The sequence below is a fragment of the Geotrypetes seraphini genome, chromosome 15 (genome assembly GCF_902459505.1).
Source record: "Geotrypetes seraphini chromosome 15, aGeoSer1.1, whole genome shotgun sequence".
Classification (NCBI taxonomy): Eukaryota; Metazoa; Chordata; class Amphibia; order Gymnophiona; family Dermophiidae; genus Geotrypetes; species Geotrypetes seraphini.
The window spans coordinates 60,875,732-60,903,415 of record NC_047098.1 but is presented as its reverse complement, the minus strand read 5'-3'; the positions used below and the strand labels follow the sequence as shown (position 1 = coordinate 60,903,415).

The following is a 27,684-nucleotide window of genomic DNA, read 5'->3' as shown; positions in this document are numbered from 1 at the left end:
AATCTAGAATGTCTCACCTATCTACTGGAAAAGAGCTTACCAGGGTTAATTACATAATCTCTTTTTCCAGTGCAATAGGTGAGACATTCTATCTAGACAGTAGGGACACACAACAGCAGTCCCCCCAAAAGATAGGGTTGGGCTTGCTGCGCTGCTCGAGGACCCTAAAGCAGAGTCCTGTCTTGCCACCACGTCCACTCTGTACAACTTGGCAAATGTGTGGAGAGAAGACCATGTTGCTGCTCTGCAAATCTCCTCAGGAGCGACAGCTCTGGCTTTGGCCCACGAAGAAGCCACACTCCTGATAGAATGCGCCTTGATGGAAACAAGAGACTGTTTCCCAGAAGGCTGACAAAATGGCCCTATGGATCCATCTGGAAATCGTGGTCTTGGAAGCGGGAGCAACCCATATAACTGAATGAGTCAGTACAAACAAATGGTTAGAGAGACTAAACTCTTAAATGATCTCTAGATATGTAGAAGAACTCTGCGCACATCCAGTTGCTTCAGCAAACGATCATGCGTCCTGGAACCAGTAGGCTGAAAGGTGTCAAACGTACTTCCTGATTAACATGGAAAGCTGAAACCACCTTCGGCAGGAAGGAAAGAACTGGAGGAACGGTACTCTGCAAGACAGAGCCTTGTAGGTCTGACACATCATGCTAAAGTAATGGCAATCAGTAAAACGGATTTAAGCATCAAATCCAAGAGAGAAGTATCTAGAAGAGCTCAAAAGGAGCTTTGGCAAGGCTCGACAGCACTAAGTTAAGGTCCCAGGAAGGGAAAAGTAGCTTAATCAGCGGGCTGACATGAAGAGCCCCTTCATAAATCTAGTGATATCAGGATGTGGCACCAACAAGGATCGATGCTCCCGGGATCTAGAACAAGAGAGCCCGACCTCCTGGACCCAAAGAGAAGCCACAGTGAGGCTGTCATTCAAACCAGCCTGAAGAAAGGCAAGAATCAGCGAGATTGGTGCTGAATAAGGGTCCACCTGGTCCTGGGTGCATCAAAGTAGGAAGGCTTTCAATGCCTTAGCGTAAGCCAAAACCATTGATGACTTCTTAGACTTTAGAAGAGTATCAACAACCATAGCAGAATATCATTTGTGCTCTAAGGCTGCGCGCTCAAGAGCCATGCCGTAAAAGCAAAGTGACCCGGATCCTCCATGGCCATTGGACTCAGCAGGAGGAGGTCCGGATAAGCGCTAAGCCAAAGGACACAACTCCTGCACAGACTTATTCCTTGTACTTATTGTACTTATTGCATGTATTTTCTGCTCCCTTCACTTAAATTGTAGATGTATAACCAGCATGTTACTTTTATAATTGCCTTGCTCATTTTTGTTGTCAATTTCAACTGCACTATTTGTACTGAATCTATCTGCTGTGAACTCCCTGGGTATGGCGGTATACAAAATAAAATAAAATAATTATTATTATTATCAGAACAACGACCTGCAAGGCCAATCTGGAGCCAGTGTCAAGCCCCTCAATTCTGAGCTCGGATCTTCAATTAAAGAAGCGATCTGCTTCTTATTTCTTGCCATGGCCATGAGGTTGAAGCGGGCCCAACTCCAGCACCACACTATTGCTCTGAACGCCACTGCAGACAGGGCTCATTCGTTCAGATCCAAAATCTGTCTGCTGAAGACTACTTGAACATTGTCTACTCTTTTCCATGTTCACTGCCATCAGCGCCAGATGACGTTCCACCTAAAGCAGGGGTGTCAAAGTCCTTCCTCGAGGGCTACAATCCAGTCGGGTTTTCAGAATTTCCCCAATGAATATGCATGAGATCTATTTGCATGCCCTGCTTTCATTGTATGCTAATAGATCTCATGCATATTCATTGGGGAAATCCTGAAACCTGACTGGATTGTGGCCCTCGAGGAGGGACTTTTTTCACCCTTGACCTAAAGGAAACGAAGGCGAGCTTTCTGAGCCAGAGGAGTGCACTTGGTCCCTCCCTGGTGAATGGCATAGTCTACCACCGACGCAGTGTCAGAGAAGACCCTGACTGCTTGACTCACCAGAGTCTTCTGCAATCTCATCAAAGCTAGCTGAACTCTTAACTTCCAACCGGTCAATTTTCAATTTTCCATTTTCGCTGAGAGGGCATCTGACTCCCCTGAACAGGACGACGATTGCAATGGGCTCCCCAGCCTATGATCCAGGAAGCAACATGTCGCGGTATGTCCCTGCGGAGCGAGTGTTGGAGAAGCCACCAGTCCATGCTTGTATGGGCTTCCAGAGTACAAGGCAGATGGGTCTGCAAGGCCTCAGTATGCGGAACCTAGCAAGAGATCAAAACATGCTGAAGAGGATGCATGTGCGCCATCACCCAAGGAACTATATCAAGTATGGCAACTATAGATCCCAGAACTTGAAGCTAATCTCATGACGAAGGAGCCGGCTGCTCTAGAGGGAAAAAATCTGGGCACACAGCTTCTGCTTGTGGGCTTCTGGTAGATAGATGTAGACCGCTGCCATGTTGAAAACGACTCCTAGGTATTCCAGCGACTATGTGGGCATCAGATAGATCTTCTTGAAGTTGACAATCTAGCCCAGGTCCTCCAGTACCTGGAGCACCTGCTCCACTGAGTGCCATCTTTGGTCAGCGAGGGAGCTATGATCAGCCAGTCGTCCAAGCAAGAGTGAACCTGGAGACTCATCTTTCACAGGTAAGCTGCCACTTTCACCATCACCCTGGAGAAGGTCCGGGGTGCTGTCGCCAGCCCAAAGGGCAGAGCTAAGAACTGGTAACACTGTTTCAGAACATGAAAATGCAAAAATTAGCGGTGGGTCTGAAAAATGGGAATGTGCAAGTATGCCTCTGTGAGATCCAGAAAAGCAAGAAACTCTCCTGGTGCCACTGCTGCAATGACTGAACACATGGTCTTCATTCGGAAGCGGGACATCTCGAAGCTGCAATCACATGCTGACTATCCAGAATAGGCCTCCAATCTTCCGAGCCTTGCTGTGGCATGATAAAGTATATGGAGTAACTGCCTGAGCCCGAGAGGTCAGGAGGTACGGTCACTATAGCTTGAATATCCAGCAAGCACTGAATGGTGGCTTAAACCCTAAGTGCTTTATCCAGGCGACCTGAAAGAGAGTCAACAAACCAATCTGTCAGATGTCGAGCAAAATTCCAGCTTGTAGCCTGACCAAATAATATCCAAGACCTATTTGAAGAGGAGCATCTCTTGGCCTGGCGCCACTGTGCCTCTTCAACAGGGGGCGCAGAACTGAAGATGGAATGCTGGGAATGCCTGAAGCCATTATACCATCATTGGTAGCCCTGTGAAAATCTCTGTGACGTGGCACTTATCTACGTTTGGAATTGCTGTGAGCCACAAAATTAGAACAACCAGAACCTCTGGAGGGTCTGGGCCTGTTATCAGGCACAGTCTCATGGCGATGGCCATCTCAGAATCCATGAGGTCGTCCAGACCTCTGTCAAACAATAACTGCTCCTGAAAAGGCAGTCCAGCCAAAGAAGCCTTGGAAGTGGAATCACCAGCCCACTGTCTGAACCAAAGCATTCTGTGGGCAGAGAAGGAGGACGCCGACACCTTTGCCAAACTTGCATAAGGTCATACAATGCATCTACCATATAATCTGTCCCTGCTAAAATAAAGTTGAGGAGGGGGAACCACTTCCTCACTCCCCAGTGTGCACATTTGAGAGAGACAGGCGCATGTGACAAAAAAACATTGCCTAAGCAGCTTTAGTGCCTAAAGCAGCTGCATCAAAGAGCTTCCTGAGGGCCACATCCAAACAGTGATCCTGCATATCTTCTAACAGAGCAGGGCAGCATTCAGGGGGAAGATCAAGAACAGGGCAGCATTCAGGGGAAAGATAGAGCAGGGCGGCATTCAGGGGGAAGATCGAACAGGGCGGCATTCAGGGGACGATCAAGCAGGGCGGCATTCAGGGGGAAGTAGGCAGGACAGATTGCAGGGCTTTCAGTCAGAAAGACGTTTTCAACCTGTCCCCGGTAGTCGCTTCTTCAGTTGATTGGCCAGCCCAGTTGGAAAGAATTGATTGTGTTGTGAATCGCTGCCTTCCCTACTTTTGAACATCCCTCCCCCCATTTGCATGCGCGGATCGGAGGATGGTCGGCAGAGAAGTAAGTGAATCGGGCCAGAGGGGAATTTGGTCGCTAAGGGGATGCAAACCGATCGATACACGATCGTTTTGTATGACAGAGTAGTTGAAAGGAAGGATGAAACAGTGGTGCAGAGGGTGTCGGGGTCAATAGCCTGAAGGTTTCTAAACGTACTGATAGTGATTGCCCAAGTCGGGGTTGGGGGGGGAGGGTGATAAATTATGAACAGTAACAGATGATGATCAGAGAGGAGAAGAGATGAGGTGAAGAAATTGGTGATAGAGCAGTAACATGTATATGGTAACTGTTAATTGGTGCCAATTACTGCTAATTAGGGTCAATTACTGGCTATTAATTTAAATTAACAGCCAATTTTGAATTAAGTCATGCACACAACTCAAATTCTACCCCTTTAGCAGCTAATTCTGAATGTGTAACTGTGAATACAGCCAGCATTACAATTGGTCGGGAGCAGAGATCTCAAAGTCCCCCCTTGAGGGCCGCAATCCAGTCGGGTGTTCAGGATTTCCCCAATGAATATGCACTGAAAGCAGTGCATGCACTTAGATCTCATGCATATTCATTGGGGAAATCCTGAAAACCCAACTGGATTGCGGCCCTCGAGGAGGGACTTTGAGACACCTGATCTGGAGGGACTTTAAAAAATAGTTCTTGTATATTCAGCATCAATATTAAACCCTTAAGTGCTTTTCACTATCAACATCGTATATATTTTATATCATGCATTTTTTATGTGGCTGTAGATATGTATGTGATGTTATAATGCAGCTGACAGCCCCCTCAAATGTTTTCCCTTGACCCTGAAGAAAAGTTTCACTTGAAACATGTCGGGAGAGGTGAAGGAAAGTTGAGTGATAATCCACTATAAGTTAAATTACAATATTGAAGAAAACTGAAATAATTTTAAAAAAATCAATAATAATTGGACTGATGCAGATGATAGTAGCAGGAAGCTTGTAGTGTCCGGTCTAGACCAGGGCTGCCCAAGTCCAGTCCTCGAGATCTACTAGCAGGCCAGGTTTTCTGGATATCCACAATGAATATGCATGAGAGAGATTTGCCCGCACTGCCTTCTTGGTATGCAAATCTCTCTCATGCATGTTCATTGTGGATAACTAGAAAACCTGGCCTGCCAGTAGATCTCGAGGACTGGACTTGGGCAGCCCTGGTCTAGACAAAAATTCTTTTTCATTAAGTTTGTATATTCTATCTTCAGAAACAGGTGTTTATGAGTAGACACCAGAACTCTAGAGTTGGATAAAATAATTGGAGCTACGGTGTGAATCAATTGCATTGATAAATAGCAGTGGCAGCAATATACAAGACTGCAACAAAACAAAGACAGGTAGCTCTAACAAATTGTTTCTTTTAACAGTCTACTAAATTATCTACAACAGGGGTGTCCAACCTTTTGGCTTCCCTGGGCCACATTGGCCCAAAAAATTTTTTTGGGGGGGCCGCAATAACGCGCAAACGCTGCAGCAAGACAGAGGAGGGAGCTGGCAAGACGGTAAACACCCGGGGGCAGCAGAGGAAAACACTGCATCGCCCTTGATTGGGGCCGCCCAAAATACTTCACGGGGCCGCATGCGGCCCTCGGGCCACAGGTTGGACACCCCTGATCTACAACTTGCTTTGCTGTTAATTCTGCTGCTTTCAACATGAGCGTGGACCTGCAAAGCAGACAGGACAGCTCTTCAACATGTTAGACAGCAGGCACTAAGTAGCTAGAAGCTTGGTTAAAAATCACGTAAGTTCATCAGAAAGATTAGATGAGCATGCCTACAGGTGTGGGATATAGCAACACTGCACACAAGAAACAGACACCACAAATGTACCCCATGCTCACTTTATCCTGTCTCAGGACTTTTCTTCTATTGTCTTCTTAACTTTGGCTAGAATAGAAGAAACCAGAATTGGTTGGGTTTTTTTCCCCCCACAAAAAAAACATACAACTTGTTTTGCATAAGAAACAGACAGACTGATCTAAGGAAGCAACTGGAGAGCTCTTTAGTAAGTCTTTCTGAACCTCAGCGTGTTCCAGAAAAGGCTGGAGCTATGCTATCAACACAACTTCAGAAACACGTGGCTTAATTTATCCTACTCTGCCACAGCTTGAGGAACTTAGGGCTCCTTTTAGAAAGGTGCGCTAGCGTTTTTAACGCACGCGCCAGATTAGGCGGTAGCGGCTAGTGCGCTATTCCGCGCATTAAGGCCCTAGCACGCGTTTGTAAAAGGAGTCCTTAATTTCCAGTGGTTTCTTTCTTGTGTGACAGCACTACTGAGTGGTACCATCCACGTCTAGATAAGCAGGACCCAAGAATGATTATGTGAATGCAATGGTATGCAAAGCTCAGATGGTTCTTCTCTACAGCAAAATTGTTCACTTCTGAAGAGTTGAAACACCAGTTTTACAGCACACCTACTGAATGTGTAAAATAAATTAGCTGACTTAGTACACTTCTCCCTCCGGATTTGCGGGGGATAGGGGCAGAGCCAGACCGCAAATATCTTCTGGTCCGGCTCTGACCCACCCCCGCCTCCCTCCCACCTTCCCCCTGGCCTTACCTGGTGGTCTAGCAGGCTTTCGGGGCAGGAGCGATCTACCTACGCTCCTGCCCCATGCAGATTGCCAATAGGAAATGGCTGCCGTGAGTTCCCGTAGTCTCTCACTGTGCCTATCCTGGCAATGTGCTGCGGCCTGCCTCAGCTCTGTATAGTAGCTGAAATGAAAAGAAATTACTGCCTCATGCTGTGCCACTTCTTCAATGCTTATCTTTGAGCTGCCAGCCAGAAACGGCATCTGACCATATTTCCACCCCTGCGGACTAGCGTATGCGCTACAGAAAGGGGGAGGTGTAAAAATGCAGCCGTCACCCTGTGAGATACTGCTGAGTCACCTACAGGTACCTTACAGCCTGTGCTCAAACCCCTGCTAAGCTGCAGGTGAGGGGGGAAGTGGGGATGGCCCCATTCCAAAAATACATTTGCAGGCTGGCTAACAGGTACCACCAGGGATTGGCCTGTCAGCTGCGGTCTGTTTTTTCTCTAATACTGAAACTGGAAAGCTCTGAGCAATTAAACACTGAAAATAATAATAAAAAAATATCAAATAAAATAAATAAAGGGGAGAGCAGAATAGAAACACTCCTTTAGGCTCGTGTGCAGAAGAGAAAAAACTGCAGGTGGCAGTAGAGCTCCTAGTAAAGCAAGAGTGCCACAGAAAAAATCCAGAGTGAATTCCTTCTGCATATGGTTCACGGCCATGGGGAGACAACCCGCTTGTCCAGAATGACACGCCTATTACACTGGAAATTATAATAGAAACAGGATACCTGTTTCCTTATCAAGGTCATTTTAGTAACCTGGCACTAATTAAAACAAACTGATTTACCAAACTAACTCACCGAGTGAAATAAGTACATTCAGATAGAGTTCTGCTTGGCTTGCTGTACCACACACTGGAGACACGTTGTCCTTTCATTTTGTTTTCTGCATTTAAATGGTTTAAATTTTATAAATGCATTCTCCCCCCCTCCCCCACCCACATATGGCAGCATATGTACAGCCAGAAGAACATAAGAGCAGTGGCTTGAGAACCCGGGGAACTAGGTTTAATTCTCACTGCAGCTCCCTGCGACTCTGAGCAAGCCATTGATCCTTCCATTGCAACTCAGGTACAAAATAAGTACCTGTATAAGTACTTTGATTGCAACCACAGAAAGGCAGTATATCAAATCCCATCCCCTTTCCCTTTATAAGATTTCCTAGACCAAATGTCCATCAAGTAACATAGTAGATGACGGCAAATAAAAACCCAAATGGTCCACCCAGTCTGCCCAACCTGATTCAATCTAAAAATTTGTTGTTGGGTTTTTTTGTATCCAATACCAGGCAGGATCCCAAAAAGTAGCTAAATTTCATGCTCTTACTCCCTGGGATAAGCAGTGGATTTCCCCAAATCCACCTTAACAATGGTTTATGCACTTTTCCAAGCTTCAGCTCCCTCAGCCACAGAGATAGCCTCTATAATAAAACCCTCTATAATAAAACCCTAAGCGCGCATGCGCACTTAGGATTTTGTGATCCCTGACAGCGTGCTGTGTCCTTCCGTGGCCGTATTCTATTTTGGTGCACAGCGGCTTGAGGCTAGTGTGGCGGCCTGCGATGGCTTGCAATGTCTGTTGGCACGTGCAGGCATTTGAGCGACGGTGGCGGTTTCAAGAGGAACGTCTGGAGGGTGTCGTGCGGGTGCTGCGAGGTGTCCCATGCTGGTAAACATTCTCAAATGCTCAGGGAAGTGGAGGGGGAGAGGGAAAGGGGGCTTCTTTGGGGGGAGGGGTGTGCTGGGGTCAGACTGCAATCATGCTTTGCTCTGGGGGGGAAGACAGAAGGGAGACATGGAGAGACAGTCAGGCATGGCACAGTGCTGGACGGGGGAGCAGGGAAGATGTGCTGCTGGACAGGGGAGGGTGGTAAAAGGAAGGGAGAAGGGCTGCTGCTGGATGGGGGGGGAGGTAAAAGGAAGGGAGAAGGGCTCCTGCTGGACAGGGGGAGCAGGCAAGGGGTGGTGGTGGATAGCCGAGGAAAGAGAGAGAGAGAGAAAAAGAAAGAAAGACAGACAGAAAGCGGCCAAGGAGAGAGAAAGAAAGAAAGACAGACATACACATCTATTCTTGCACCCATTAATGTAACGGGCTTTAAGACTGGTCAGAAAATAAAGTCATTTAGACATTCCTGCTCTATTTCACAATCCCTTGATCACGAGCCCTTATGTTCCTGTAGCAACATGTCTAGCAGACTTACATTGGGGTTCTTTTAACGTACTGGACTGGTTTCAGCTTAAAATTTTATACTCAAAATAGTCCAGATCATCTTGTTTATTAGATTCTTGTTCTTCTTCGGTTGTGAAAATCTCTAGCCTTACATTTCAAAAAGATTTTTTCAATTGGCTAAATTATAGTCTGGCAACAGGTAACTTTCCAAAAAGTAAAGGACATATTACGATTACTCCACTTGTTAAAAATTCAACAATTCCCCTGTCAGATGTTAGTAATTACAGGCCGGTGGCTTCGATACCTCTTTTTTGTGAAATTAATGGAGGGAATAGTATACCATCAATTATTACTGATTACTTGAATTTGTTTCACTTTTCTACATGAATCACAATCAGGTTTTCAACATCTCACTTTTGAATTACAGTGATACCTTGGAATCTGAACTTAATCCGTTCCAGAACCCCGTTCGAGTTCCAAAGCGTTCGAGTTCCAAGACAATTTTTCCCATTGAAAATAATAGAAACTGGATTAATCCTTTCCTGGGTCCCACAAACTCAAATTTTAACAGGAAACACAATGGATTTTAAGGTAAAATATTAACAAATATTCCAAAGCAGAGTTCGGATTCCAAGACAAAATTTACTCCAAATAAAAGTTTGGATTCCAAGATTTCGAGTTCTGGGGCGTTTGGATTCCGAAGTACCACTGTATTTATATACAGTGGTGCCTCACACAACGAACTTAATTCGTTCCAGGAGCAAGTTTGTTATGCGAAAAGTTCGTTATGTGAAACGCGTTTTCCCATAACAATACATGTTAAAAAAAATTATTCGTTCTGCAGCATAAAATATGCTAAGATGACATAAAAAAAGATAAATTTGTCAAAATGGTGAAAATGGTGGTCTTGCTGAGGCCAAACTCTTTGACGAGGTCACACTGTTTTACCCCACATTCACTCCTTCTAATTATTTCCCGTTTCATTTCAACAGAAATCACCTTCCTGCTTTTTTTAGAAGCCATGATATATAAAAAATAATGAGTTTATCTTAAAAGGACGACTGTATACAGTGAGAGAGGGCAGAGTCTCAGCGGCAAAAACTGGGACTTAACTTTTCTTTTTCTTTTTTTTTCTAGCATCGGGGAAGCGGCGAGAGTAGCTCCGCCCCCTCCAACGCATCAGCAGTAGGCGCCGGGCCCCTCCATAAAAGGAGGCGAGCCGACGGTCCGCCACTGCACAGGGAGCCAGGCGAAGGGCTTTGAGAGAGGGCAGTTAAGCGCAGTGACTAACGACTGCCTGCAGTGCCTGCGCGGAAGGATGCAATACATCGGCAGCTCGGGCGACTTCATTGTGTGAAACGAAGTTCGTTGTATGAATCAAGACATGAAGTTCGTTGTGTGCAGCGTTCGCTGTGCGAGGCGTTCGTTATGCGAGGCACCACTGTACCTGGTTTAGTAAAGGTACTGGAGTGCTTCTACTGCCATTTGATCTCAGTTTGGCTTTTGATCTTTTAGATCACAATATCTTACTAGAATGTCTGGACACGATGAGGATTACAGGGAAGGTCCTTTCATGGTTTCAAGATTTTTTTAAATCGCGTACATTTTAATGGTTCATATTCAAACAGATGGAGTAATCCGTGTGGGGTTCCAAAGGTTCCCCATTGTCTCATGTGCTTTTTAATATCTACCTTGCCTCCTTAGTTCAAAGATATCCTCGTTTAGCTTGAAAATATTCCTCTATGCAGATTTTTATTTTATTTTATTTTTTTATTTATTCAATTTTCTATACCGTTCTCCCCAGGGAGCTCAGAACGGTTTACATGAATTTATTCAGGTACTCAAGCATTTTTCCCTGTCTGTCCTGGTAGGCTCACAGTCAATCTAATGGTGGGATTAAGTGACTTGCCCAGGGTCACAAGGAGCAGCGTGGGTTTGAACCCAGAACCTCAGGGTGCTGAGGCTATAGCTTTAACCACTGCGCCACACTCTCCCCAGATGACATTACAATCACTGTACGCATTACTTCTCGTCTTTCAACTTCTAGGACTACAATTCAGGAGATTATTTTTACAGTGAATAATTGGATGAGGGAGTACAAATTAAAATTTAGGGCCTGTTTTACAAAGCTAGCGGCTGCTGTGTGGTAACAGCCACAGAGATTTAAAGGGCTTCGGGGCTGTTGCCGCATGGCTTTGTAAAACAGGCCCTTAATAACAAAATTTTTTAATGCCTCCCCTTCCAATAAAATGATACAAAAGGAATTGGTTGTAGATGGGATAAACTATTACATTGATCCAGAAATTAAAATTCTAGGTGCTTATCTAGATAGGAATTTAACCATGAAACCATTTACAAACGCTTTGGTCAAAAAATAAATTTTTAACTCTTTGGAAGTTACGTAAGATTAAATCCTTTTTCAATCCCATTGCATCCATAATAATAAAAGGCTAAGTGCGCATGCGCTGTCGAAAATCCGTGAGTCCTGGTGGCGTGAGCTGTGCTTCTGTGCCAGTGCTCACGGCGCCTGCGCTAGCCCGTGTGCCAGCGACTCCTCCCTCCCACTGCCGGTCCTCTTCAAAGCGGCCTGCTGAGGTTCGCCAGCCATTGTAGCGAACCTTGCAGGCCACTCTAGCAAATCCAGGGAGGCGAAGGCGGGACGGAGGCTGCAATCGGCAGCGGCTGCTGCTGCTACTCCTCCAGCCGCCTAGCTCCTCTCCGCCAGCCCCGGCTGGCAGCCCCCTCTGCCCAGTCCTCTCTGCTCCGGTGGCCCGTGCAGGAGAAGGAGCGGATGAAGCAGGGAGACTGTGCAAAGTGAAACAAGGGGGTTGACGGGAAGGGGAATGGGAGGGGGAGGAAGCCGAGGAATCTCTAGCACCCGTTAATGTAACGGGCTTAAAGACTAGTTCAGAATACTTGTCCAATCTCTGGTACTTAGTATACTGGTGTATTGTAATTCCGTTCATCTGGCAGGCCTTCAGTCAAATTTACATAGATTGCACAAAATCAAGAAATACAATCATGTTACTTCATATTATAGACAACTCCATTGGTTGCCTTTTGAGGCCAGTGTTTGGTTCAAATTTGGAACTCTTTGTTACAAAGCCGTACATGGTCAGGCCTGGTTATTTATTAGAGCAATTTACACTTTTTAAGGTGGACCATCCACTAAGGATAACTTCATTGTTTGTGTTCCTTCCAGTGCGAGGATGTCTTTAAAATAAATTTTTGCATCGAATTGCATATCAGGCTGCTAGTTGGGATTCGGAACTGCATATTTTGTTTGCTTCTTTGATTTCATATATGCATTTCTGAAAACTATTGAAGACTTCCCTTTTTGTAAGATTCTTAGGAAAGTAAGGAAGATATTTCTTTTGTATTTCACTGTGATGTATAGTCTCTTGATGTAAACCGCATCGATCTGGAAGATATTGCGGTCTAGAAATTATAATGTAATTATAATGTATTATAATGTAATAAACCTGTCAACTTTTTTTTTAAATCAAAACAAAATCTCTCAGCGTATGAAAGGTTTTCCATCCCTTATGGTTAGGGTTCCCAGATTTGTTCATGAAAAGAGAGGACATATGGTCTCGTCCCGTTCTGTCCCCAGCCCTGCCCTATTCTACCTCCAGCCCCCACCCCCATTCTGCCCCAATCCAGCCCACACACAAACCTCATCTCTTCTTCCCCGAGTCTGGGTCATGCCTTGAGGGCCTCCAAGCATGTGCACATGTGTGCAACATCACCACATCTAAAACAACAAAACCATTGAGAGAACAAACTAAATTGTAGAAAAAATTAATAAAGCAATTAATTAAGTAAATGAATTGATAGTTTAAATAAGGGTAGGAAGAACGGGTTCAAGCCTGTGATGTCATCAGGAGTAGAGAAAAAACTCTTTCTTCTCTTGGAAGAAATTCCAGTACGAGATAAATTACTCCATTTTCTAAGGCTTATTCCTGTCAGTATTAATCTGGTTTAAGAAAGTCAAGAAAATTTTTTTTCTACAATCTAGTTTGTTCTCTCAATGGTTTTGTTGTTTTATATTTAACTATTTAAATAACCATTTAGTTTCGTAGATCTATGGTTGTATTGCAACATCATCACGTCACAACTGCGCATGCTCAGAGGCGCTCCCGATGAGGCCCTGATCTCGGGGCCTTCTAAAACCTGGACAAACTGCCAGTTTTTGAAAATCCGTCTGGGCACTCGGACAATCCTCTAAAAAAAGGACATGTCCAGGTTTTCCTGGACATCTGGAAACCTTAGTTCTGCCGGCACCACAGTGGTGCTCCCTGATGGCTGCCACTCTAGGTAAATACCTAGTTTGCCTAGTGATAGGTTGGCCTTGCATATCTAAAAAACAAATTTTAAAACAAACAGCTAGATAACGAACTGCAGTTATTGCTGCTCAGTTACAAGAAACTTTCCTAATCAATGTGACAATGAAGAGCAGAAGTTAACATAGTAACATAACATAGTAGATGATGGCAGATAAAGACCCGAATGGTCCATCCAGTCTGCCCAACCTGATTCAATTTAAATTTTTTAGATTTTTTCTCTTAGCTATTTCTGGGCAAGAATCCAAAGCTCTACCCGGTACTGTGCTTGGGTTTCAACTGCCGAAATCTCCGTTAAAACCTACTCCATCCCATCGAAGCCCTCTCCAGCCCATCCTCCACCAAACGGCCATTCAAAGACACAGACCGTGCAAGTCTGCCCAGTAACTGGCCTTAGCTCTAGAAACTATTCCATATAGCATAATTTCACAAATTCCTATTTTTAAAAAAAAAGACTAAATTAAACTTCCAAAGTTCACACAATCTGGTGCAGATTTCAAGATGTGCGAGATCAACTCTGCCTGGCTGTGACATCCCGAGCGAAACTTCTTGCAGCGCTTTCCAAGTTGTTGAATGTATACAGCTTCTGGGTCAGCAATCCAGCTAGACCCAGCAGAAAATCACCACTGCATTTATTCATCTTTACATGGCAGCAACAATTATTATTTTAGGATACCACAAGCATAAATATTACCAACAGGTTAGGCCTATAGATTAAGTTTTCATGATCTGCTTATTTAAAAACATTTTAAAACCACAGAGTTAAATCTTAGGAGTCACCTCTCTACTGTGGTTCAGAATGGAAAATGATCATATAAAGAATCTATGTACCAAAATAAAAATCTGTTATCTAGAGTATAATAATTTTATTCACATAGTCATGTGAGGATGGTATTCAATATAAACAAAAATATAGTTTTTAATAAAAGCTGAATGCTACAATACTGTACCTGTGGTACATCTCTGAGAAAATCTGGGAGCTGAAATTCACCTTTATAGACCTGAAAAAACAAGGTAGAGCTTTAAAAGAAAGTCATTGGCTCCCTTTCTACCATCTATATGCCGTGCGGCAGGATGGACCTGCTGGCTTACTGCAAGGCAAAGCTACTATGATGTGGCTATCTGCAATGCAGGGCTAGGGGAGGAGAAAGAGGGTCAGGTGGGGGTGTGGCCAGGCCCAGCTTTTCTTTGCTGAGTGCGTTGCCCTTTCTCGAGCCGGGGCATACTAAAGGTAATGGCCACGACTCGAGGTACTCGTAAGTGCGTGCACGTCACTGTGATGACATCATGCGCATGACATCATCATGTCAACATCCACGCATGTACAGAGGCCCTACTAGACAGGCCCTGAAATGCCAGTAGGGCATGCCAGCAGGGAACTTTCTAGCAGCCACACAGCTGTCGCTAGGATTAATTTCGACGCAGTATCATCAGGTAGCCTCAGGCCCTTTGCTAGGCCAGCCCGCCTCTGACGAAAGAGGAAGTTGCATCATCGAAACGGGCCAGCCTAGCAAAGGCCCCGAGGCTGCCTGAAGAAACCGCATTGAAATTAATCCTAGCGGCCTGCCATTTTGAAGAGGTGGGCCTTCTGGCAGGAGGCATCCCTCTTGCAGGTCTTCAATTCAAGGTATGGGGGGAGTCGGGGGAAGGAGATGTTCATGCAGAAGGGAGTGGCCATCCCTCCTGCCAATTGGGGGGGGGGGGTATCTTCTGCCTGCCGCTACTGCTGATTTCCCTGCCGGCTGAGATGATCGTGGCAGGAGAATCCCCGATCAGCTCAGTCAGCAGGACATCCTGACGCCGCTGGCTTTGGGGCTTTCCCTGCTGGCAGGATAAGCCCCCAAACAGCTGAGCACAGGGGAAGCCCCAAAGTCAGTGGCTTTGGGAAGTCCTGCTGGCTCAGCTGATCGTTGATTCCCCTGCCACGATCAGCTCAGCCAGCAGTGAGAGCTGTGGGCAGAAGAAAACATTTAAAATTTTGAAAGAAGGGGTGAAGGGAGGAGCTGTGCCTAGCGATTGCTTTTCTGAGCAGATGCTAGACACAGTTTATCCCTCTTTTACCAGGGCTGCTCCACAATCAGGCATGATTCTCTAACCGTCGCATGATTGACACATGATTGGCAGCCACTTTTAAGGCACCTGCCGACATGGGCAATGTTTAGAGAATCCAGGGGGGAAACCTTTATAAAATTACCCCATTTCTAAGGACATTATCCTTAGAAATACCAACTTTTTAAATCCACATAAAGTTTTAACCGTTTAGGCCAGACCTGAGCTGCGCTGCAACGGCAAAAGGAAGAAAGTGCCTCTTTTTATTGAAACACTTGTCTCCTTTTGCCATTGCAAAAGGCAATGATATTTTGACAGGTAACTGAATATTGGCCCACCCTCTCTCTGCCCCAAACCACAACCCTTTTCTGTATGCATAACACTGACAGTTTTGCAAATAAAACAGCCAAAGCTGGGCAAGCATCCTTTGCAATGCTTCCTTTAGAAAAGCAGTTCTACAGCGGACACTGCCACCAACCACTTAAGTGCTTTTGAAATACAACCTCAGCAAAATTAAAGAAAAGAAATAATTGATTCAGACTCAAAAGAGTCATACATCTTTGTTGTGGGCTCATGTAACAAATTGTGAGTACTCTTCGTTGTTAAGCTTATGATAAGATAAATTTTAAAACAGTTAAAATTACACAAACAGCTGAGATCCCAAAAGCACAAACTCATCTATCACTCATGTGTAAATCAGGGTTGCGCCAAATTTCAGGATAGTATATTTTCAGTCCTGTGCATACGAAAAAGCAAAATGCTCTTCAGGTAGCTGGATGGATCTTTTATTTTTGCCGATTTGAGAGAACATGCATATGTGGTGCAATGCTTTGTTTTAGCTCTCGGTACTGCGGTGTTTACATCACTGGCACGCACATGAGAGCAGAGAATGGTTCCAGTGATGAATGCACATTTGGAATGAACTGGGTCAGAATTCTAGCATATGGCAAAGTGCTCAGCCTGTAAGTGCTTTAAACGAGAACGCTATTAAGGTTATTCACAGCTATCCAGTTGGCCTTTTCCCAAAGTTATTCAGACTACTCTATCTGTTGTGATGTTTACTTCACAAGGTAACATAACATAGTAGATGACGGCAGATAAAGACCCGAATGGTCCATTAGAGTCTGCCCAACCTGATTCAATTTAAATTTTTTTACATTTTTTCTTCTTAGCTATTTCTGGGCAAGAATCCAAAGCTCTACCCGGTACTGTGCTTGGGTTCCAACTGCCGAAATCTCTGTTAAGACTTACTCCAGCCCATCCACACCCTACCAGCCATTGAAGCCTTCCCCAGCCCATCCTCCACCAAACGGCCATATACAGACACAGACCGTGCAAGTCTGCCCAGTACTGGCCTTAGTTCAATTTTTAATATTATTTTCTGATTCTAGATCCTCTGTGTTAAACCCACGCTTCTTTGATAGAGGTCCACCAGGCCAATCGGGTTTTCAGGCTAGCCCTAATGAATATGCATGGAGCAGATTTGCATGCCTGTCACTTCCATTATATGCAAATCTGCTCCATGCATATTCATTAGGGCTAGCCTGAAAACCCGATTGGCCTGGTAGTCCTCCAGGACAAGGTTGGGAACCACTGGCTTAGGCTACTTAAGCACTCTGTTATGGACCTCATTAAATCAAGGGCTATACTGATGCTTACTGGGCTCATGCAGGTGTTGCCCAGTTTCTCTAGCCTCTCATTGTACGGCAACTCCTCCAGTCCCTTAACCATTTTTGTCGCTCTTCTCTGGACCCTTTCGAGTAGTACTATGTCCTTTTTCATATACGACGACCAGTGTTAGTCACAGTATTCCAGGTGGGGGGGCGCACCATGGCCCAGTACAGCAGCATGATAACCTTCTCTGATCTGTTTGTGATCCCCTTCTTAATCATTCCTAGCATCTGTTTGCCCTATTCGCCACCGCTGCGCATTTCACGAACGGCTTCATTGACTTATCTACAAATACTCTTAAGTCTCTTTACTGGGGGGCTCTCTCCAAGTACAGTATCGGACATCCTGTATTTATGCATATAATTTTTGTTACCGACATGCACTTATCCACATTGAACCTCATTTGCCATTTGGCGGCCCATCCCTCAAGTGTGTTTATGTCTCGTTGTAGGTCTTTGCAACCCTGTGTCCTCACTATTCTGAATAACACATTGCTTTTCATTAATTACTGCACAAATCCCACAGTTAAAAAGGCTCACAGGATTATTTGTCTATCAATGTTATGTCCTCTTCTTAATAGATCCGATTTGCCATTATTTCCCTAAGTGTATTTCCTGCTGGTTAGTTTGTTTTATAGTCTTTCTAGGAACATGAGGATTATTAATTTGTTTTGCATATTATATTAGGTGTTTTTAAATTTTTTTTAAAAAACAAATACATGAAGTGTGTTATGTCAGCATTACCTTTCAAATGATGCATTTTTGGAATTTAAAAAGAACTACCCATAAGCAAGTAGGAATGAGTTTAAAGAACTCTCACTTGCGTCCAATATTGGTCTCCGTACCTTAAGAAGGATATGGCGTTACTCGAGAGGGTTCAGAGGAGAGCGACACGTTTGATAAAAGGGATGGAAAACCTCTCATACGCTGAGAGATTGGAGAAACTGGGTCTCTTTTCCCTGGAGAAGAGGAGATTTAGAGGGGATATGATAGAGACTTACAAGATCATGAAGGGCATAGAGAGAGTAGAGAGGGACAGAAAGAGAGAGAGAGAAAGGGAGGGAGAAAGAGAGAGGGAGAGAGAGAGAGAGAGAGAGAGAGAAAGAGAAAGAGAGAGAAAGAGAGAGAGAGAACACTCCCCCTTTGTACTCAACTCTGTAGATGCAGTCCAGTCTGAGCATAGCAGAAAGAGATGCAAGCAGCCATCCAGTAGGAGATGGTTCGCTTAGAAATTGGGTGTCCCAACTTGTTTGGATTGAAGAAGACAAAAAGTTGAGGAGCAGATCTGTGTGATTTGGTGTGTTCTCAGTAGAAGGCCAAAGCACGCTTGCAGTCCAGGGTATGAGGAGCTGATTCTCCAGGATGAGAATGAGGCCTTGGAAAAAAATACTAGAAGTACAATGGATTGGTTGAGATGAAATTCCAAAACCATTTTAGGTAAGAATTTAGGATGAGTGCAGAGGACCACCTTGTCATGATAGAAAACTGTGAAAGGTGGATTAGCAACTAAAGCTTGCAGCTCACTGACTCTTCGAGCAAATGTGAGGGCAATGAGAAACACCACTTTTCAAGTGAGATATTTGAGATGAGCCATATCCATTGGTTCAAAAGGAGGCTTCATCAATTGAGCAAGAACAACATTGAAATCCCAAACCACTGGAGGCGGTTTGAGAGGAGGTTTGACATTGAAAAGTCCTTTCATAAATCTGGAAACCACAGGATGAGCAGAAAGGGGTTTCCCTTTGATAGGCTGATGGAAAGCAGCAATTACACTAAGATGGACTCGAATGGCCAGAGGTAGATAAGTGCAGAAGATAATCCAAGACGGATGACAAGGAGGTATCTCAAGGCTCCTTGCTATGAGAGATGCACCACGTAGAAAATCTAGTCCATTTTTAGTGGTAGCATTGTCTAGTGGCAGGCTTTCTGGAAGCCTCTAAAATGTCCCAAACCGGTTGAGAAAACTGAAGAGGAGTCGTGTTGAGATGTACTAAGCTGTCGTGTAGAGACTTCAGGTTGGGATGAAAAAAGAGATCCTTGACTCTGTGTAAGCAGACCGAAAGAAAAGCACAGCAACATGGTAATAAGAAAATTAAAGACGAGCCGCGGTGAGAGAAGGCACGAAGCGAACTAAGTTCAGCGCAGAGCGTCAAAGACAGACTTCTCGGCTCCGCAGAAAACTGAGGAGACGCGCCCTGTGCTGGGCGGAAAGGCACTCGCGCATGAGCGGTGTGGCAGACTTGAAACTTCAGCGTTTCCTCAAGCAAGGCTGTCCGCATCCGGGCTCCGTGAATGACATCACCCACATGTGAGAACAGGCTGCTTGCTTGTCCTGGAATAAAATCCAGACATGGGTTCACCAACGTTACTTATTCAGGTACTGTCAATATTCAGACTGACATCCAGATAGGTAACTGAGTAAACTTAGGACAGTTGGCAGTCAGCAGAAGGAATATTTTTGTTAGTGGGATTTATCTAGGAAGGAGCCTTCAGAGCTGGCCAATCCCACTGAATATTCATGCAAACTTCTTTAACCCAAAGTATAATTCTGAGTTTGATGTACCTTTTAGTCTGTCCCAATATGGTAGTATGTTCTTATACTTTTTACCTGCAGGTTCAGGAAGTGTTTAAGGGATAGCCTGGGAAAGGGTTTGTTTTATGTGTGTGCTTTCGACAATTCAAGCCTGTGCATGTATTTTAATGCTGAAAAGAGAGGAAGTTCCAGGCCAGCCAGGCAGCGATTGGCTGGCCCAGAACTTCCTTTCTGACGTCAGAATTGACCTGGGCTGGAGAAAGTTGGTCGGCTTCAGTGTCCTCTTTACGGGGAAGGGAAGCAGGTTGGGCACTCCTGCTCTAGACGAGCCGCGCTCAAATGGCTAAAGAGCCACATGCGGCTCGCCGATCACTGGACTAGTACATCAAGCTCAACATCCTGTCTCCAACAATAGCAAATCCAGGTCACAGATCCCAGGGAGTACTTCTGTTTTATATTACTCACACCCAACTCCATAACTAATAAAGGTTTTGGGGTGTTTCCGAATTAAAGCCAGCTAAGCTAATTGCTTTGTCCGCATTTTATGCCAACAAATTCCACAGCTTAATTGTATAGTGAGTGAAATAAAACAATTTCTTCAATTTGTTTTATAAGTATCCCCTAGACTAGTGGTCTCCAACTCAAACCCTTTGCAGGGCCACGTTTTGGATTTGTAGGTATTTGGAGGACCGCAGAAAAAATAGTTAATGTCTTATTAAAGAAATGACCATTTTGCAGGAGGTAAAACTCTTTATAGTTTATAAATCTTTCTTTTGGCTAAGTCTTAATAATAATTTTGTAATTTATAGCTAAAGAGACATATGATCAAGAAACGGTTTTATTTTACATTTGTGATTATGATAAACATACCGAGGGCCTCAAAATAGTACCTAGTGGGCCGCATGTGGCCCCTGAGCTGCGAGTTTGAGACCACTGCCCTAGACAAAGAAAACATTGGAAAGGTGACCTGCGAAGAGGAGGGGGAGGGAGATGGGCCAACTAGGGGGAGAGGTTAAGTGGGGAGAAGGGAGAGAGAGAGAGAAGGGGCAGATGATGGAAGTTGGGAGAACTTGTGCCGTCAGTGTCAGAAGCATGTGGGAAAGCAGCAGCAGAGGTGATGGTGCAGGATAACGTGATGGAATTGGGGTGGAGGAAGAGAAGGAGAGAAGGGGGGCAGATGATGGAAGTGGGGAGAAGGGAGAGAGAGAAGAGGGCCAATGGATGTCAGTTGAGAGGGAAGAGCAGAGTAGATATGATATAAGATCTATAAAATACTGAGTGGAATGAAATGGGTAGATGTGAATCGCTTGTTTATTCTTTCTGAAATATTAGGACCAGGTGGCATGTAATGAAGCTACTAAGCGGCAGATTCAAAACAAACCGGAGAAAATGTTTCTTCACTCAACGTGTAATTAAACTTTGGAATTCATTGCCAAAAAATGTAGTATAAGCAGTTAGCCTAGTGCAATTTTTAAAAAGGTTTGGACAATTACCAAAATGTTCATAAGCCATTATTAAGATGGACTGGGAAAATCCACTGCTTAGTTCTAGGATAAGCAGCATAAAATCTGTTTTACTCTTTTGGGATTTTGCCAGAAACTTGGATCTGGTTTGGCCACTGTTGGTAGCAGAATTCTGAGTTTGATGTACCTTTTCGTCTGTCCCAATATGGTAGTATGTTCTTATACTTTTTACCTGCAGGTTCAGGAAGTGTTTAAGGGACACCCATTCCCCCTTCCTGTCATGCCCCCAACTCTTCAAGCTACCACCTTCCCCGCCCCCCCTCCCACCACTTTTCAAACCACCCTCCCAACCACCCCCACTTCCACCACTTCCCCTACACTCCTTACAACACTATACTTCACCATTCCCATAATTACAGGCCAAGGCAGATACGGTGATCTCTCTTCACGACCTAAAAAATGCCGTACCAGAAACCCTGCCAACCTCATCCCCATTCTTCCCTCTCAACAAGCCCCCCCCAGCAATACACTCAAACTGGCACTCATCAATGCAAGATCAGTTAACAACAAATCCTTCCTCCTACACGACCTCATCTGTGACAAGACTTGGGACGCCCTCATGATCACCGAAACCTGGCTCCAAGACAATGATGGGATAACACTAGGCGAACTATGTCCTCCAGGCTACCAGGCCCTAGCCTGTTCACGTACCTCTGGGAAAGGAGGTGGAGTGACTACCATTGTCAAGACCTCCGCCACACCTAAACTGATAAACTCCATCAATATTCCCTCCCTAGAAGCACTTGCGTTCACCATAGGCCACAAACACAAAATTGCCCTCATACTCCTCTACAGAACCCCTAGCTCCCCAGCAGATACCCTAGAGACCCTCCTCGAATTCATCACTGAACTATCCATCTCACACAAACACGTGACCATCCTGGGAGATTTCAATTTCCCAGACTACCCCAACACCTCAGGACAAATTGACAACTTCCTCTCCTCCCTCACCGACCTGGGATTTCATCAGGCTATAACCACCCCCACGCACTCAGCAGGCAACATCCTAGACCTGCTCTTCACCCTTAGTGACCCAACTGCAGAGCCCCAACAAACAACTTATACCACCACACCAGTCCCATGGTCAGACCACCACCTCATTGAATTCGAACTCCCACTCGAAACTACCCTAGCCCCGCGTAAAGACCCTACTCCTCCCACCCTACGTCAACTCCCTAACTCAGTCAGCCCTCCAGCCATGGCCGCGGGCATTCGCACCCTAAATGATACCTGCACCCAACATCCCCACTCCATTGACCAGGCAGCCTCCACATGGCACTCCAACATCCAATCCCTCTATAATAGCCTCGCCCAGACAAAAACAACCCAAATAATCACCAACAAAGCACCTGCTCCCTGGTACACCAGTGACCTCCGATCCATAAAACGATCGCTGAGGAAAGCAGAAAGGATCTGGGTCAAACACCCGAACTCGGAAACCAAAGCCCACTGGAATAACATATCCATCACCTACAAAGCTGCCATCCTAGAAGCAAAAAAGACCTACTACTCTCGCCTCCTACAACTAGCCCCTTCTAGATCCAAACAATTGTTCACCCTCACAAACCAACTCTTCACCAGCGCCCAAAGAAAAAGTCACAACAACCAAACAGAACTTGATAGCGAGACTCTCTCGGACTTCTTCCAGTCCAAAGTACAAACCATCCGAGATAATCTTGACACCAACACCAAACCCACTCCTATTCAACCCCAACCGATTCCAAATACCCCACCCTCCGCCGCTCTCTCCCAATTTCATATGGCCACTCATGCCGAGGTTCTCGAAACCCTGAGAGAACTCAAACCCTCCAACACCATCCTCGATCCCTGCCCATCCAGCCTCCTGCTGTCCACAGAAGACGCCATGGCAGAATCCATCCTCCCCATCATTAACACCTCTCTAACCACTGGGACTGTGCCCCTCAGCTGGAAGTCAGCTATTATCAAGCCCACTCTCAAAAAACCCACTCTTGATCCTAACGAACCCGGCAACTATCGCCCAGTCTCCAACCTCCCATTTGTCTCCAAACTCCTTGAACGAATTGTGCTCCACCGACTTCACCCCTTCATTGAAGAACAAGCTGCTCTATCCCCTGCCCAATCCGGCTTCCGAAAAGGCCACAGCACAGAGTCAGTACTCCTTGACATCATTGATGATAGCTGGGCAATACTCGACAAAGGCAGTGATGCCCTACTAGTCCTACTTGACCTCAGCGCTGCCTTTGACACAGTCGACCACCACCTCCTCACATCCAGACTCTATGACCTCGGAATCAAGGACACAGCCCTCCAATGGATCACCTCCTTCCTCCATCAAAGGACCCAGACTGTCCTACTAGGAACTCACAAATCTCGCCCCAAGCCTATAAAATATGGTGTTCCTCAAGGCGCCCTTCTATCCCCCCTCCTATTCAACCTCTACATCAGGCCTGTCATTGATATAGCGCAGAAATATAGCATTAAAATCCACTCTTATGCAGATGACATCCAGCTGCTCCTCCCACTAGGCGAGAACCGATCGTCCCAAATTACTAACCTCCAACATTGCCTCTCTGATATGAAAACTTGGATGTCAAACAACAAACTTCAACTAAACGCCACTAAAACAGAACTCTTATGGATCAGAAAAAAAAGCACCAAATTCACACGTCCTACCCTAGCATGGGACTCCACTCTACTAACGGCAACAGATCAGGTACGCAGCCTAGGAGTAACCTTAGACGGACACCTATCCCTATCTGCCCACATATCCCAAGTAATCTCCACCTCCTTCTACTACCTCCGCCAACTGAAAAAGATCAAACCCTACATCTCCACACCTGACCTCGCCCAACTCCTCTACGCATATGTCCTCTCCAGAATGGACTACTGTAACTCCCTATTCAATGGACTAACCAAAAATAATCTCAAACGCCTCCAACGTGTCCAAAATGCAGCTATCCGCCTCCTACACAACCTCAACTACCATGATCCCGTCTCCCCAGCACTCTGCGCTGAACACTGGCTCCCAATTAGCCAGCGCTGTGCTTTCAAGGCCCTAGCAGTAGCCCACAAGAGAATTTATGCCACCACCCCCTCCTACATAAAATCTAAGCTTCCCATCTACACCCCCACTCGCACCCTCCGCTCAAAATCGGAAATACGCCTATGCATTCCCCCTGGAAGGTCCCTCCTCTCAGAAACTGCCCGCAAACGATCCTACAGCCACTTCATCCCACATCTCTGGAATAAACTCCCCCCCCCAACTCAGGCAACAGAACTCTTTATTGACATTCCGTAAAATGGTAAAGACCCTCCTCTTCAACTAAAGGTCTCCCTCAGTCTACACCCCCCCTTAAACCCCACCTCTCTCTTCTCTCCCCTATTTAACTTCTCCTAAATTTCAGTATAGTCCTCTCTTAGTCTGTACTCTGATAAATTGTCTATACTCTGAAAAATTGTCTGTAGCCTGATAAATACTGCTCAATCTTGTATGTCCAAGCATCTAAACCTATTGCACATTTATTTGCCTAACTACTTCTACTGTGTATGTTTACTTGTAGACCGTTCTGAGCTACTGGGAGAACGGGATATAAATCTAAATAAATAAATAAATAAATAAATAAATAAATAAATGTGTGTGCTTTCGACAATTCAAGCCTGTGCATGTATTTTAATGCTGAAAAGGGTATTCAAAATAGTAGACGGAAATGTGAGAACATTACTTTGAATACTACCCTAGAAAAACAAAGTACATGTGCACTTTTAATATGAAAACTTGGCTGAATATATATATAGTTACAAGTGCATACAAATTCTTCACTAAAGTGGGATAGTTATCAAATTACACCCATAATGAATCAACTCTGTGGAGCTTATATTCTAGTCAAGACAAATAAGACACTGTGAAAAAAAGATGAAAAGGGTGTGTCTGGAAATAAAATTCCCCAGGGAAGGGGCAGAAGAGAGAGAAAGAGAGAAGAAGAGAGACAGTTCAGGTATGTAAAAAATTTTCAGAAATGGACTACAAAATACACTTGGCAGAATGGGGATATGATGTCAAGGTTTCGTAATGGCTGGAGTGTAATTGCAGATAGCGGAGAATTCTTTGGGTAACAGCTTAAGTGTCTCAACTTTGACACATGTTTGGAAAATGCATGCCTGAAATACTCACTAAGTCTTATTGCTTAATTGTCTAAGAAAAATCCTAGAACTTTTGGCACTGCATCGTTTACAGCTTTTCAAGCACAACCTGGTTCCAAACAAACATTTGGCATCACTAAAATGGTATATAGAGGTTATAGGAGACTAGCACTATTCTTTAAACCACACCTAAAGTTAGATACGGTTTATAGAACTGAACATAGCGCCAGGACCCAGGACTAAATTTAAGCACGACCATTTATACCAAATAAAACCTGGTCTAAATCCCCACGCCTCATTTAGGTGTAAATTGGGCATATTTTATATAACAGCACGCATAAATTATCAGACCACCCACGATCTGCCCCATGCCCCTCCCATAGTCAGGCCCCCTTTTCAATTCCAGGTGCTAAAATTTAAGTGTACCTTTTTATACAATAGGCCTAAAAAGATGAACAAATTCTAATCAAGGCCAATTAGCGCCAATAATTTCTTGTTAGTGGCCAATATCGGCGCTGACAGACTCAATAATCAACTAAGTTGCAAGCACAAATTGGATGCTTGCCCAAATTGGCACATGAAACTCAAAGCACCATATATTTTTTTTTTTATTAAAATTAGTACTAATTGTCTTTTTTTTTTTTAATTTCAATCTAATTTTTAACTAAATGTAAATTGCATTGGATTTGGATTTTGCGATCAAATCAAATATTTTAAATAAACTTGAAATATATGGAACCCAAGGGAATATGCATGAACAATATTATATATATATATACTATTCTGAAATCACAAATCTTTCCAATTGTCCTTGGGATTAATATTGTATTTGTCACATGCAGAAAGTGTGTCTGTAAATGCTTTTGCCAAGGAGATTCTACCATAGTTTTCTGAGTTTCTAGTAGGACACCCTAATGGAAGAAGCCAAGTTGAACACTCCACTAGTACCAAAAATAAAAATTAAATAAAACCTGCTAGCACTTATTTTTTTTCCTAATCTCCAGGCCTAACTTTGGAACCTTGCACACCAAGAGGAGTCAAAATAATTTTTAACTGGAATAAACGACACTTTCGGGTCTGGTAGTTTGTTCTGCAAAGCCATGTGCCAAGAAGGCTCAGTGTAATGCATTACAGATGTCAGAGGAAACTGCAGGGCCAGCCACAACACATACACAGCCAATTCTGCCTGGAATCCAAGGCAGCGACTTAAAGATACAAAAGAACCTTCAAGATCTTGCTTGATCACATTTAACTCTTGACTAGCCACAGCCAGACTGTTTCCCAGTACTAAATTTATTTGGCCTGAATGTGTTAATTTCATAAATAAACAGATAGAGGAACCAGTTCAAAAAATACTTTCCACTTTCAACGGTGCTCAGAATCCAAGATGGAATGTAAGAACTCAGAGTGGGGGATTAACCCCTACCAGAACTCTTGTGGTATCTATCATTGCACCATGACTGCTGTGAAAAGTTGTTTTGAAACATTGAATAGAATAAGTGATACTTTGTAACTTGCACACTTTCAAATTGCTTATAATGTATGAATGGTTCAAAGGTTAAGTAACTTAGCTGAAGATTGCTGCTAGCGTTAGTTTGGCTGGGTCCTGACGCGTTTCGCCTTACTGGCTTCCTCAGAGAACCCGCATACAATCTTGCATATTGTTATTTGTCCTGGTTTGAAATCAGTCAAATTTTCTTTTCCTGTCACAAAAAGAAAATTTGACTGATTTCAAACCAGGACAAATAACAATATGCAAGATTGTATGCGGGTTCTCTGAGGAAGCCAGTAAGGCGAAACGCGTCAGGACCCAGCCAAACTAACGCTAGCAGCAATCTTCAGCTAAGTTACTTAACCTTTGAACCATTCATACATTATAAGCAATTTGAAAGTGTGCAAGTTACAAAGTATCACTTATTCTATTCAATGTTTCAAAACAACTTTTCACAGCAGTCATGGTGCAATGATAGATACCACAAGAGTTCTGGTAGGGGTTAATCCCCCACTCTGAGTTCTTACATTCCATCTTGGATTCTGAGCACCGTTGAAAGTGGAAAGTATTTTTTGAACTGGTTCCTCTATCTGTTTATTTGTGATTCCGTTTTTTGGAACTAGGCTTTTTTGACCTAACCCAGTCGTTTATATTGTGTTAATTTCATGACATATCTATTCCTTTAATTTTCATTTAGCAGAGTAACTCATTAAAAAGTGACATAAGAAATTAAAGAGAAAAAAAAACCTTCTCACTGATAATGCTAAAATATCCAATAGGAATAAAAAATATTTTTAATTTCCACAAAAAATAGTTTAAACTTCTAATTATAGGCAATAGGGTAACAATAGGCCTCAACTTTTTACTCATATCTTCTATAGGCTTCATTTGCTGCAAAGGCGAGATCAACAGGCTTGTTTTCGAGGGTTTTCCAGCAAAAAAAGTAGTGATGCATAGGTGCAGCTTGGCCAATCACAATGAGCCCCTTTTACAAAAACACAGCAATTCCCAAGCAGCAAATATGGCGCAGCCCAGTCAATTCA

General features: G+C 44.2%; 1 protein-coding gene across 4 annotated transcripts in view; it reads right to left on the bottom strand.

Annotated features, from left to right (window-relative positions):
* The window catches only part of TPST1 (tyrosylprotein sulfotransferase 1), a 78,176-nt gene that overhangs the window by 9,473 nt on the left and 41,019 nt on the right, over window positions 1–27,684 (bottom strand). For 2 of the 4 annotated variants that reach the window (XR_004537143.1, XM_033922722.1), the window contains exons 4-5: window positions 14,203–14,253; window positions 5,984–6,029 (exon numbers count right to left, since the gene is read on the bottom strand). Coding sequence is in view for 2 of the 4 variants with exons in the window: in XM_033922722.1 (XP_033778613.1) it covers window positions 6,009–6,029; window positions 14,203–14,253 (72 nt within the window). In the remaining 2 variants the exon portion in view is untranslated. Of the gene's footprint in view, window positions 1–5,972; window positions 6,030–14,202; window positions 14,254–27,684 lie in introns of all 4 variants that reach the window. The other 2 variants (XR_004537144.1, XM_033922724.1) reach the window with 2 other exon arrangements.